We start from the raw sequence: 13,922 nt of genomic DNA, 5'->3' as shown, positions 1-13,922 counted from the left end.
AGTATCGAGAATAGAACCCAAACCGGGAGTCACTGGTAGGGACCCTTTGTATTGCACCCTTCTGTAGGAGTTCCGTGATAGCGAGTTGCAGTTCTTGTGAGGGCAATAGTGAACTCCCAGACTTAGTCTTCGCCTTAGCCTTCTTCGGTATCGGTTCCGCAGAGGTACGGTTGTCAGCGGCCGGTTCCGGGGAGTGGCGCTTGGTAGGCCCCGCTTTATCCTTCGGTTTCGACTCGGAACCGACAGGGTCTGGAACGGCAGGCGCCGGTTCCGACTGCGTAACGGTTCGCTCGATTGAAGTGCTTTCTTGGCCCGTCTTATCAGGTAAGGCTATCACTCTGGGCAGAGGGTTCGATCCAGCCCCTGGCGTTTGTATAGATGGTTTATTGGATCCCGAAAGGACCATCTCCCACAGGGCCGCCTTGAGCCTGGCTGCTCTATCACTACGTGCCTTCGGGGTGAACCGTTGGCAATGGCAGCAAGTTGAAACAATATGGGACTCACCCAGACAGAGTAGACACAGGGAATGCTCATCCGTATGGGGCATCTTAGTGTCGCACTGAGAGCACTTTTTAAACAATGCCTTGTGCGACATTTGGAAAAAACAGGTTGAAGAACTATATACAACTAACTATCTACGACTACAACAACTAACTATATACAACTAACGTTCTGAGGAAAAAACCAGTTCGCAATCAAGGAGCGATAAAGCTAGCGATCTCTCCCACCGGCGGCGAAAAGAGAACTGAGGGACAAGATGGGCGCCCCGCCCTAATATGCGTGTTTGAGCGCCAAAAGCGGCGCATGCGCCATGGGCGGGGACGCCCACTTCTCGGAGTTTTTAAAGCTATAAATCTCTCTCCGAGGCAGGCCTGCGCAAGCGCAGTCCCAATGTGTGTCTGCACAGAATGAACTAGACGAACAACAGTTACAGGTGAGTGAAACACTGTTTTCCATGAGTATCAGATCAGCATGAACTACCAGAATCTGTATCTGTGCATACAATGTTGCAATGGTACTCAACTTTTGTAAAGAAAACATTTCTCAACATATGCATGCAATACTTACAATCTTGGATTTGAAGATGTCCAGTAGTCCTGATACATGAGTATATTGACTGGGCACTTTGCGAAGATGAACCATTTCAAAATCCGTTCTAACTCCAGGACCCTGACATTCTCCAACATACATTTTTCGCCATTGGTGATGAATTTGAACAAATAATGGGACTTGGCTGGAAAAAATTACAAAAATTCAAGTGTTTTTCTCCAGAGAAGTCTGCCTTAGTATAAGACAGCTTCATATGTCCATCTAAAGGACACAGTCCCTTTTGGCCACCAGAAATGCCAAGATGAAACAGGGCCGTATATTCATTAGACACAGAAGGGAGGCTCTTCCCAATAGGGACAATCAACATGTGGTGCTACAGGGGTATCCAGAACATTTCTGGGAGGGCTTATTTCTTGCCTCATGAGACTTGCAGAAAATACAAAGAGCTGAACATCTAGAGATGAGAAGAGCTAGCCATTATATTACAAATACGACAAGTATCCCTCTGGCACCACAACAAATTTTATCAATTGCTTTGACAGCTGTTATGACTGAAAGACAGTCCATATAATATATGTATGTGCACGCAAGATTGTGACACACAACAACATACACATTTTCTTACATACATACACACCCAAGGACTTCCAGTATAGGAAACCATAGCATCTAAAGCAGCCATAAATATAAATGTTTACACAATTACAAGGTAAAGTGACATGATGTTTTAACATGATTTAAAATGTCTAACAGGAAAGAATGCTTAAACTACAGTCACATGTGCCATCCAACTAGCTTGGAGCACCCAGTCAGGATTTAGGCTTATCTTACTTGAACAGCAGCACTCAAGACACATGCCAAATCACCTTTGAATCTTAAGGGCATATTAGAAGCAGCGTGTGGCATGGAATGGCAGTGTATTGTTGAGGGGAAAATAGTTTTAAGAAACCCTTGCTGAACCTGCTTATGTCACACTTTAACAGTGCAATCCTAAATAGAGTTTCTCCAGTCTAAGCCCACTGACATCAAAGGTTTTACACTGGAGTAACTTGGTTTAGGACTGCACTGTAAATTTGTCTATGATTTGTTCACAGACTTCAAATGTGTTTAACAACATCTATTGACCAAACTGTTTAAAAATTATTATAATATGATACACACTTGATGAAAAGTTAGTGGCTTGAATCCAAAGATGCATGAAAAGATTTTTGTTCAGCGGAGAGGAGAAACTTTTTGCCAATTCCCACTGCATCCCCCTGCATCGTCTCCTATGCAGTTGCAGAGGATTTCCCAGTGCTCAAAAGTGGCGTTGGACAAGGCTGCACAGGAAAGCAAGCAGCAGCAAAGCCCCATTCCATGTGCCATTCATAGTAGCTGGTATCCAAGCCACTGTCTTTAGAACTAATAGGCTGATACTGGGGAAAATGTGCCCAAATTACTCTACATCACACTTGTAATATTGGAGTGGGGGGACAGGGAAGAGAAACTGAATCCAGCAATACAATAATACAATTATTTGCTCAACTATACTTTCTAAATACAAGAAAATTATAGCATGGGTAACAAAACAAATTTGTTGCCTGGTATGATTATGCTTTTCTGCATTTTTCTTGATGTTAATATCAGATTTAAAACATGTGGTTCTATACCAATCACTGCTATTAGCAGAACAATATTTTCTCTCACTAGGAAGAATGTTCTGTGATAGAACATGCTGATGATATTCATAGCTGCAGAACTTAACTTACCACCCAGTGTTCCCCAATGCAATAGAAACTGAACTCAGGAGGAGGTTACATTTGGATTCACTAAGAACAGCATCATTATTTGCTGCTGGTGCAATGACGACAAATTCACGCAAGCCATACCTAGAAGAACAGTAAGGTTCAATAACTGATTTTTTAAAGTTAGCATATTCAGAACAATTTTTTCTTTTTTCATTATTATTCAGACATGAAAAATCTCAAGTCTCTTTCAAATTGCTAGGTGCAGTTGCACTAAACATTTGTTTGAAAGCAATCCAATCTGAAATTATATTCACTGGACTCTAGCCTACCAACTTCAACTTCTTCCTACAATTTCTTTTGAGAGCCAAAAAGGCAAATGCTAGGAGTTGCAGGACCCACACAAATGAAAACTCATACAGGGTGGGGGACTGGTCATAGTTCCCCCCCACACTCTCTTCACCACAGTCTCCCATGCCATTTAAGTCTTGACTCAACATCCAGTATCAACTTTGGGGAGTGAGGTTAAAAGGGGCTACTGGAGGGAGGGGAATGCAAGGAAATCCATGTCCCATTAGCTTAATATTCAAGTGTTATTGCATCATAAATATGATCATAAACAATACAAATTCTCTGGGGATTCTAGGGGTCAGTCACTAAATGTCATGAAACAACAGCAAGTGTGGTGTAATGCTTAGAGTGAAGAACTAAAATCTGGGGAATTCAGGTTTGATTTCCAACTCTGCCATGGAAGCTCACTGGGTAACCTTGCGCCAGTCACACACTCTTAAATCTAATCTACCTCACATGGTTGTTGAGAGGAAAAAATATAGGAGACAAGAATGATGTAAGGCAATTTGAGTCCCCATTTGGAAAAAAGGCAAGGTATAAATGAAGTAAAATAAAAAAAAACTATATATGCACTATAATTTTAACACTGTTACAGGAAACAACACAGAACATGTAGATATAATACACATACCATCTCACTAGACAATGTGCTCTGGGAGGAAAATCATTGTTCATGCACAATAGATCTTGCATAGCAACTGGGAGAGCATCTGTGAAACCATTCACAGGGATACAAATGTTAGATGTCTAAATTTACAGTCAGGAAAAAAAGTTATATGTAAAATTAGTACAGTGTCTACTCCAAAAGGAATTACTTAACAAAAAAAATAGAGATACTCTTTTGCTATCAGCCACTTGACCAGGATGGACAAAATAGCACTACCTTTTACAGAGATTCCATTTTTTGCTTCTAGTTCCCAGCACACTAAAGGAGCAAGCCAATACCAACCAGCCATTCCCTCTGAAACCAGCAAACAATTCTACACAGAATGCCAATAAAGGCCTTAAGATCATGGCCTCAAAGATGTTTTCTTCTTTCCACTCTCTTTTTATTTATTAACCTCCAACCTAATGAGTTCTGGAGAACTTAGAAGTTTGTATTCTGTGTGGTTATTTTGGTTGGTCTTTGTAAAAATTATTTTGTTTTGGGATTTTGCCACGGACCAGCATAGCTATTTACATCTTTGTCTACAAAAATGTAATTTGCTATGGAGTATTATAATATTTTCAGATACCAATAATTAATATAATGTTCTAATACATAATATTATTAAAGCCATCCATCTGGGTATTAGAAAATTACCTTCTACTATCTCCTCTTTTGAATCCTTTTCACTGGATTCTTGCACAAGATAATGATGTGTGACTGAGAATCGGAAATCAGCAAAAGAGATCTCATCTGATTTTTCCTCCCACGTTTCTGTGGTATACACACCCTGTATATTCAATGGGACAAACATATTAGATACAAAATTGCAATACAGTATTACTGTACATTTCACATGAAGCACTTCAATACTGATCTGCTATTACTAACAGAAAAGTTAAAAACCGTTTTTGTATAAATGGAGTTTAAAGCTCTCACAGAAGAGTAAATTTCTTTCCAGCTCCTTATTTTGAGTTCTTTGTTCTCATCCTATGAATCCAAATTAATTCCCTTCTACATTTAAATATTTGTCCAATGGCTCACTTTCACTTGTTTCTTCACAGGATTACGGATTGCAAGTGTTCTGTCTGTACTGATACCTAAAAATTTCAAAAGCAGATATTCTCACCTTTCCTAAAGGTTTGCCTGAAGAAATGCCAATAAGCTTCCAGTCATTTAAGACCTCTTCAACTCTTGAAATAAATCTAATGAAAAAGGCAAGTTTTAAAATTATTGTGATACACTGTATGTACTGCAATTCAACTTTCTAAAAATAAACAAATAACTATAATTATTATACCAATAGTTAGAATCGTTCTGGAAACTGCAAATATTCATATATTATACAAAATGCATGTTATGTGTATGCAATCTATCTTAAATCATCTATCAGAACTGGTTCAGAACTTACTGAACCATACCTGAAACATACTCATGTATTGATTTATAAAACTGAAAAATGGCTCAGAACATGAACAAAACAGGATACATTTATTCATTTCTTCCATAAAATTATATATAACATTTTTGTATACTTCAGAAAAAACAGCAAAGGCTAACTCTTAGCCTAAAATGTTTTGGTAGCCTCATTTACCACATGTGTGCAACTGGGCTGTCTGATTTACATTTACATTTCATGACTCAAGCAGCTACAAAAATTGTTTTTCAAATGACAACAGTTCAATTCATTTTCAAAAGCTACTACCAACAAAGATTTGGATCTCACAGATCATGTCCAATGATAAATGGGATTTCTGTCAGCAGAGAGGACTTTCTTCACATACACCTACTGCAATCCAAAACAAATACTGTTCTTAAGGGATAGAGGGTCCCCGGGAACAGCATGAGGGGGTAAGTCAGAGGTATGCAGTAGCTGTGGGAATCAACAAAAACTGCCCTCCCCCGTCAGCAAAAAATGTCCATGGACTCCAACACCAAAACATGAAAAGCCAGCAAGCAAAAAAAGGCAGTGGTTTTTTTTAATTGTGAGGGGAAAACTGTGGAAAACATCTGAGATCTAAGAATAGTTACTTTAAACTAAATCCAATCAAACTATGAAAAATCATTTAAGAATAGTAAAATGTACAACTAGCAACTAAGATTTCAGTTAAAGAGTTTTAATATACTGAATGTTTTTAATCTCAGGTCTGCAAAACCGTTTTTTCCCAATCTTAAAACTGGTGACCAAACTTTACAAGTACCTACAGCACCAGCACAAAAATCGTGGCAGCAATGTTGTGATTGTATCCCAAGAATATATAGTGATACAAGTACTTTGAACCAGACTGTAACTAGAATGGTTCTTCAGAAAGAAAGCCTTATCACACAAGCACTTGAGACCTTAGCAGATTTGTGCAACTGGATCTTACACTTCCATTTAGGTTACATTTTAGTAACATCTAGACTGGAAAAGTTTACATTTTGTATTTTTTTAAAAAAAATTACCATTCCTATCTAATGAGACAAACAAAAATCTTTAGGCCCTCCTAAAATACAGCTACTGGAGAAAGAACAACAACATCTTTGAGAATCCAAACATGGATTTAATGGATATCTTTCCCTTTCAAAGTGTATCAGTACAGTCAATGTTCACACACACATCCCATAACATTTAAATAAGATTTACATTTTGTACTTCATTTGAATTTTCCTTCTTTCTGTTGTTTAACCTAGAAACACTAACAGTCATTCACACCTATCTCACTATACAGGAATTATGGTTTGCAGCTAATGAAGAACATCCAGCACTTCAATCTCATTGACCCCCCTCTCTGCAAAAATACCAAGTGATGCTCCTGATCCTAACCACACATAAAGCCTCCCCCTACCAAAATAACTGTATTTTAACCATTCACTCAGTATAAAACAATCATGTTTCCTTTACAGCTAGTTTACCAAATTCACAGGATCAGCCAGATATGGACATAACTTTTTTTTCTGTGACGAAAATTTCTTTTCTACTTATAAGCAAAGCTGAGAAGAATGATGTAAGCCGCTTAGGTCTCATGCTGGGGAGAAAGGCATGGTGTCAAGGAAATAAGTAACATCACATGCTTGATGAGACAACCACTATTACAAAAGGTTATGAGTCTAAGGGGATAGGCATTGGGTTGATCTGACAATCTCAGGATTCACATCAACCTCAAATTACAAGTTCTCTCAGCCTAGAAAGTGTCCCTTACAGACAGAAACAGGGACTTCATATTAGGAGTCACCCCCTGTCCCCCTTCTCCACATGTTGTTAGTAGTCACGGTATGCAGCAATTTATCTGTATGGAAGGTGGCAAGCAGCCATCATCTCAAACAAAAATCAAAATCCAGGTCTAAAAATAAAGAGCAGGAGTCTTCAAACAGAAGGTCAAGACTCAGAAATGAGTCACATCACAAATTTAAGGTAGTAACATCTTTTTTAGTTGTCCTGTTCATTTTTTTGAAAAGGTGCTATCTTTTGAGAGAAGACAAATGCAGAGATGACAAAATAAGAGAGACCAAAAAAGGAGAAAACCAGGGAGAGCCAGTGTGGCAGGGGATTAGAGTCTTTGAACAGGACCCGGGAGACCCAGATTCAAATTCTCACACACCAGGTTCTATGTAGTCAGTTAAAAGGATCAGGACATAGATGTGAAAGACCTCTCCCTGAGACCATAGAGAGAGAGTGCTAAAGAGACAGATCAAGAATCTGATTCAGCATGTCAACTTCATGTGTTCAAGCTCACGGGGAGAGTCTTGGGTTACTCCCTATTTCTCAGCCTAACCTACCTCATACAGTTGTTGTGAAGATAACATGAGGAAGTACAAAACAAGCACAAGAGCAGAAGTGAAGAAAAAGAAAACAAGAGCCAGTGAGGCACAGTGTTGCATCTGATGAAGAGAGCTGTGGCTCTCGAAAGCTTATGCTACAATAAAGTTGGTTAGTCTTAAAGGTGCTACTGGACTCTTTGCTATTTTGCTACTGTAGACTAACATGGCTAACTCTGGATCTATGACAGTGTTGCGTTGTTTTGGTTGATCGTAATAAAAGACATTATATGGATTTTGGTTTGGGATTTATTTACTTTATTTATATCCTGCCTTTCTCCCCAATGGGAGACTCAAAGTGGCTTACATTGTTCTCCTCCATTTTATCCTCACAAGGTGGGTTAGGCTAAGAGAGTGACTGGCCGAACATCACCTAGCCAGCTTTCATGGCAGAGTAGGGATTCAAAACCAGGTCTCTCCCAGAGCCTAGCCCAACACCAAGATCGCTATAGTAAAGTGGTTAGAATCCAAAATCTAGGAGGCACAGGTTCAAATTCTCACACAAGAAGCTTTAGGGAATTAGGTAAAGAAGCATATACGTGGGTCTGAGTTCCTTAAAGGAAGGAAACGTGTACTGTAACAGCAGCTGCTCCCAGAATAAAACGTTTGAAGCAAATAAAACAAAGACATGTACAGTAACAAAATAATTAAAATTAGCCCTGCGTTGCGGCTTAATGACAGTCCCTGGGAAAGCGGAAGATGAGCCAAAAGATGACTGGAAAGGCGCAGCAGGGAGGAAAGGACAGAAGGTGGTGGGAAGGAAAGTGACCATAAAGACGAGGTCTGATGAAGAGCGAAACCAGAGCTCTGGGAGGAGGCATACCTACCTCTCCCACTCAGAAGCGGTGGTAAAGTCAGTGATTTCAAACACTTCGGACTCGGGCTACGAGAAAAAGAGACGGGGAAAGAATCAACGGCCAGTGCGAACTGGGTAAGGCACCGCGCTCTACCTTGCAAGGGAAGGAAAGGGCGGAGAGGAAACTCCAGAGGCGGACTCACCTCACTGTCAGCCGCCATCTTGAGCCGCCACTGGGCTGGAAGACAGCGCGGCTCGCCCGAAAGGATTGTGGGAAAAGGGCAAGGCGCGCTCCCGTGGGGAGCGAGCGGCCGCTGTCGCGTCTTTCTTTTCTGATTCTCGCTGCGGCAGAGCGGACAGTCCTGAAACCTGAGTTTGATAAGGAGTTTAGTGGCCTAAAGTCAAGAATTACTCTGAATGGCCACTGGTTCTTTCCAAAAGGCCGCACAGCAGAGATGTACACTGGATGTTGCAGGGGTAACCGGGTTAGCTTTTTACGTCATAAAAAGAAATTAAACTGGAGTCCAGTGACATCTTAAAATTGTGTTCTAGGATAATCTGTCATGGACTGGAGCTCCCTTCTTCAGAGGCTAGTGGTGGTGCTAACACTATTTATAGTGCCAACTTTGCCTTAGGAAATTCCTGGAGATTTTGGGAAAATAGCTGGAAGTAGACTTTATTTTCTCCTAAACTCTATAGCAGGGGTTGTCAAACTCATTTGTTACCAGAGCTAGATCTGACAAATGTCACTTGGTCGGGCCAGTTCCTATGTACCATAAAATTCAGTGCCAGGTACTGGAGATACATACTTTATAAAGGACACAGGCAAACCCAATCATTAGTATTATTCAAAATACAAACATGCTTACTAAGTAAAGATTCAGTGTAAGGCAAATGGGGTAATACTGCCAAGTGGTGGGAATAATCCACAAATACAATCTTGTCCCAAATCACAATAGTATAGCCACCACAACACTTTGCTAAACAGCAAGCTTTGAGTCTAGAGGCACCTTGGATCCCAGCAAGATTTTTAGAGTAGCTTTTGAGAGTCAGAGCTCCTTTCTTCAGATACAGTAGGAATGGAGATCTCTGAGCCTTTATATTTCAGCCAAAGGTGAGTGGGATATTACAAGGGAGGGTATTAGGATGTAAAGGTACTATGCAACTCAATTAGAGCAGAAATTAGCATCTGTAGTGAGGTAAGAATTCTAACTGTTCAGCTCCTTGCAGGGGTGGGGTCTGAATTTGTGAATAAACTTCATTTCAGCAATCTCATGTTGCAATTTCCCCTTCAAGTGTCTCTGTTTAAGGACAGCCACTTTTAGGTCAGCAATGGAATGTCCTGAAAGATTTAAATGTTCTCCCTCTGTTTTTTGAATGCTGTGATTTCTAATGTTAGATTTAGGATCTTTTATTCTTCTGCATAGGGACTGACCTGTTTGTCCAATGTAGAGAGCGGCAGGGCATTGCTGACACTTGATAGTATATATAGCACTGGAAGACGAACAAGCAAATTAATATGAAATGGTATAACTGGTGTTGTTAGGTCAGTGATTGTGCTGTCGGAGTAAATATGGAGCAGAATTGGCATCTTGGTTTATCGTAGGCTCCAGTCCAGAGTCTGTGTCAGTGTTGGGAAGTACATTATTATGAGTGAGAAGTTGTTTAAGTTAGGAGACTGACTGTGGGCAAGAAAAGGCTTGCATCCTGATGCTTGTGAGAGAAGAGTATCATCGTTCAGCATAGGTTGCAAATCACTGATGATGCATTGAACTGGTTTGAGTGAAGAGCTGTTTGTGACCACCAGTGGTGTTCTATTGTTGCTTCATTTGGGTCTGTCTTGTAGCAGGCTATCCTTTGGATAACCTTAGGATTCCTGTCGACTACAGATGCTAATTTCTGCTCTAATCAAGCTGCATTGTGTGTTTACATCCTGATGCCCTTCCTTCTAACACCCCACCCACCTTTGGGATATAAAGACTCAGGTATCTCCCATTTCCACTTGTGTCTCAAGAAGGGAGCTTTGACTCTCAAAAACTTACGCCCTAAAAATCTTGTTGGTCTCTAAGGTGCCCCTGGACTCAGATCTGTTCTACTGCAGACCAACACAGCTACCCACCTAAAACTAAACAGTGGGAGCAATACATCAAACACAACAGCAGAAAGGACAAAGCAGACACTGCTGCGTGCACATTGCGGTTGCGTCTTGCTCACATACTTAATAGAGAATGTTTAGCCTCAAAGCCAAAAGGCCGAGTACTACATATATATTAAGGACAATTAGGAAACATCCTCATGATCTCATTAAAAACAAGTGTCGGTGCATAAAAATACAACAGGCCACCACCAACTGAGAGCTATGAAATAATGAAATTTAGTACAATGACTGGGATCGAAATCTAAACCCCAAATACTGACATTTGGAGTTTAGAGTTAAATCCCAGTCATTGTACTAAATTTCATCATGGAACTCAAAAGGAAGCATGGAGCTGGCTGCCAGCAGAAACGGGCTCACTTCCCTCCCTTCTCTGCATATTATAAAAGGTTGTATGGCACGAATATTCCCTTCCTCCTCCTCCTCCTCTCCACACACTCACGCACACACACACCCCGCCCCCTCGCAGCTGAAGCAGCCTCACAATTCCCCAGTCTCTGCAAGGCTATTTTGGGCAGGAAGCCCCTGAGAACACCCTTTGCTTCTCCATGTTGTGTGTTCTGACTGCTCCCCTGGGAAGACTCCGATGACTCAAGTTCAACCATACCAGCCAAGCCCAGGGCAAGACAGGCAGGGAGCCGCAGAGGGAGTCCTAGCTGGGACACCGCCCCCCCCCCCCTCCATCGAGCTGCCTCCCCACGGCCCATCATCCCCAAAGTCCAACTCACTCCCCGCCCCGCCTTCTCCTATCTCCCCTGTCCTTCCCAGGCCTCCTCCTAAGACGGCTTTTCCTCGCCCCCGCCCCCAACAGCGCGGTTCCCTCACGTCGCCGGGCAAAGCAGAAGGACTTGGCGATGCCCGAGAATAAGGCGGTGCCTTGTGGGGAGGCGGCTCTGCAGCCCAGAGTGGAGCCACATCAACTGCCTTCCCTGTCGGCTTCCTCTCCCAAGAGTTGCCGTGAGCTGCCTCTAGCCTAAGTCGCCGCCGCCCGTTCCCAATGCAGACTCTCAGGAGAGCGAGATTTCTTCCCGCTCCCCCATTCGCATAAAGTTTGGGGAATACAGAATGGTGGTTCGTCAAAAGCCGCCTGCCTTTCCCCCCAGTTGTTCGCGGCCAAAAAAGAGCCCTGGAAGGGCCGGATCCAGCCCTCGAACGGTATCTTTGACATCTTTGCTCTATGGTATGCAGAGTATGCCTTCCAGAGCTGTCATTTTCTCCAGGAGAATTGATCTCTGTAGCCTGGAGATCAGTTGTGAGTCCAAAAGATCTTCAGGCCCCACCTGGAGGTTTGCAACAACAACAACCGGAGGATGCTACAACAGTAATAGTTATATAATAATTTATAATAAAGTGCAAAGGTGCAATGGTGTGCAAACGAGGTACAAAAATTCAAAAGGTACAATAATTACAATGAATACAAAACAGCAGTCTGTCGCCAAGGTAATTAATTTTACAACCATACAATGATGGGCTCAACTGGAGACACCAGAGACATTTTGAAAAGAAGGGAGGGTGTGTGTGTTTTGCCTCTAGCTTCTAAACGTTCTCATGCATACAAAAATAGCGCAAAAGAGGCGTTTCCAAGCAGGAAAAACGGAAAAGGGCCGTTCTCAATGGAAGCGCAACCATGACGGGAGAATGATGGAACTGAGTGGAAGGATTGCGAGAATGTGTGAACAGCGAGACTAGCCCTGGAAGAAGAAGCTCCGAAACGGGAATTGTAAATGGAAGCTTTAGCCCGTCGGCTAGCGTGGTACCCTTTTACTCTTTGCGTGATCTTCTGGACTGTTTCTCTCCAACCCTTCCTTACTGCACTCTCCACCTCCAGTTGAGCCCATCATTGTATGGTTGTAAAATTAATTACCTTGGCGACAGACTGCTGTTTTGTATTCATTGTAATTATTGTACCTTTTGAATTTTTGTACCTCGTTTGCACACCATTGCACCTTTGCACTTTATTATAAATTATTATATAACTATTACTGTTGTGGCATCCTCCGGTTGTTGTTGTTGCATGTCTTGTAGCCCCCGGGGGCTTCCCTTTTGGCTTTGGTTGTAATTCCCACCTGGAGGTTGGCAACCCTAGTTACCACTGGTCCCCTCTTTATTTTTGACTGCATTTCAGTGGTCCTTAGAATGCTTCAGTCACAGAAGAACTGAGATGGGGAGTGGGGGGGGGAATTAATGACTAGGGACCCTCCCCCCCAAAAAAACCTGCTCAGGGTCTCCACACAATGCAGAAGACCTGATTGCAATGCTGACTCCTTCCCTTAAAGCTGATCAGAAGGGAAAGAACTGGATATATCCCCTTATGGCTGCTACTAAGTTTAAAAAGAGAGAGAGAGATCCTGACTCTGATGAACTCAATTCAGATTCTGAGAAAGTTCCTGCAAATAGTTATCCCATTCTGAAGAACAAAAATATAATAATAAAATATAAAATAAAGGTTTTGTGCTACTTTATGGCAGCATTAAAGGACCTCAAGACTGAACATATGCTTGTTAAGGCAAAGAGATGACTGAAATCTAAATTACTGATTTTTCCTCGGTGTTTTCACACTATAAGAACTTACATTTTCAGATCAGAATGTGATCATCATATATCTGGGATATATTTGTCTGTTCCTATGTGCCAGGAAATGGCAGTGATGACAGTAGGAAAGACTGGAGATGCTCTGATCTTCCTTGGTATAGTAACTCTTACCTCTACAAGTTTTTGTCTTGTTTGGCTGTAAAATTGCGCATTAATAGTCTCTGGGTTGCTTTCCCCTAACTTAACGTTTTATTCATATTTTCTAGAGCGTACTATAATCTGATTGTTTGTGGGCATCAAAAGGGCACAGGGAGTCACATGCTGCTGCTGAACATGCTCCATCACAGAGAGTGCCCCAGCCAGGGTAGACGATACTGACCTTGGCTACTTCCACACAAGGGCATGGAAATGCAAACCCACCATGTCAGCAGCAAAAAGTAGCATGGGAACAGGTAGGAACAGAGTCCACATGCCCTATCCCTATGGTACATATTACCACCACTTCTTCCCTCGGGCGAGCTTCAGCATACCCTGAGGTGGAGCAGCTGCCAGGGCCCAGAACTTCCAGTGGAACCCACTTCCCCCTACCTGCCTGCTTGTGATCCCTCCCACCCCTCATGGTCCCACTTGCACATTCAGCTCAGCGCTGCTGGGATAAAGTGCATGCAGGTGTTGCAGGACAGTGATACCCCTAGCAGTGGCACTCCCAGCCTCATGGACTATCCAGTGCCACCAAGGAACAGTGTGAACGCACTGAGAGGGCCATCAAGCAAGCAAGTGAAGGGTGCATGAGTGGGCAAGTGGGGCAGCCAGCAGGAAGAGTGTATGTGAGTATACAGCAACATGCAAAAGACAACAGGAGGGGCGGGC

At 42.2% G+C, this 13,922-nt stretch overlaps 1 protein-coding gene across 2 annotated transcripts in view; it reads right to left on the bottom strand.

The window, feature by feature from the left end:
- The window catches only part of RAB3GAP1 (RAB3 GTPase activating protein catalytic subunit 1), a 45,533-nt gene extending 36,910 nt beyond the window's left edge, over positions 1 to 8,623 (bottom strand). Inside the window, exons 1-7 of one of the 2 annotated variants that reach the window (XR_008596480.1) lie at positions 8,569 to 8,623; positions 8,397 to 8,452; positions 4,901 to 4,976; positions 4,429 to 4,561; positions 3,757 to 3,835; positions 2,799 to 2,918; positions 1,069 to 1,234 (exon numbers count right to left, since the gene is read on the bottom strand). Coding sequence is in view for 1 of the 2 variants with exons in the window: in XM_054970382.1 (XP_054826357.1) it covers positions 1,069 to 1,234; positions 2,799 to 2,918; positions 3,757 to 3,835; positions 4,429 to 4,561; positions 4,901 to 4,976; positions 8,397 to 8,452; positions 8,569 to 8,586 (648 nt within the window). In the remaining variant the exon portion in view is untranslated. The remainder of the gene's footprint in view (positions 1 to 1,068; positions 1,235 to 2,798; positions 2,919 to 3,756; positions 3,836 to 4,428; positions 4,562 to 4,900; positions 4,977 to 8,396; positions 8,453 to 8,568) is intronic. The other variant, XM_054970382.1, reaches the window with a different exon arrangement.
- Positions 8,624 to 13,922: the final 5,299 nt, after the last annotated feature.

This window comes from Eublepharis macularius, chromosome 2, assembly GCF_028583425.1.
Source record: "Eublepharis macularius isolate TG4126 chromosome 2, MPM_Emac_v1.0, whole genome shotgun sequence".
Taxonomy (NCBI): Eukaryota; Metazoa; Chordata; class Lepidosauria; order Squamata; family Eublepharidae; genus Eublepharis; species Eublepharis macularius.
This window is presented reverse-complemented; position numbering and strand designations above follow the sequence as displayed.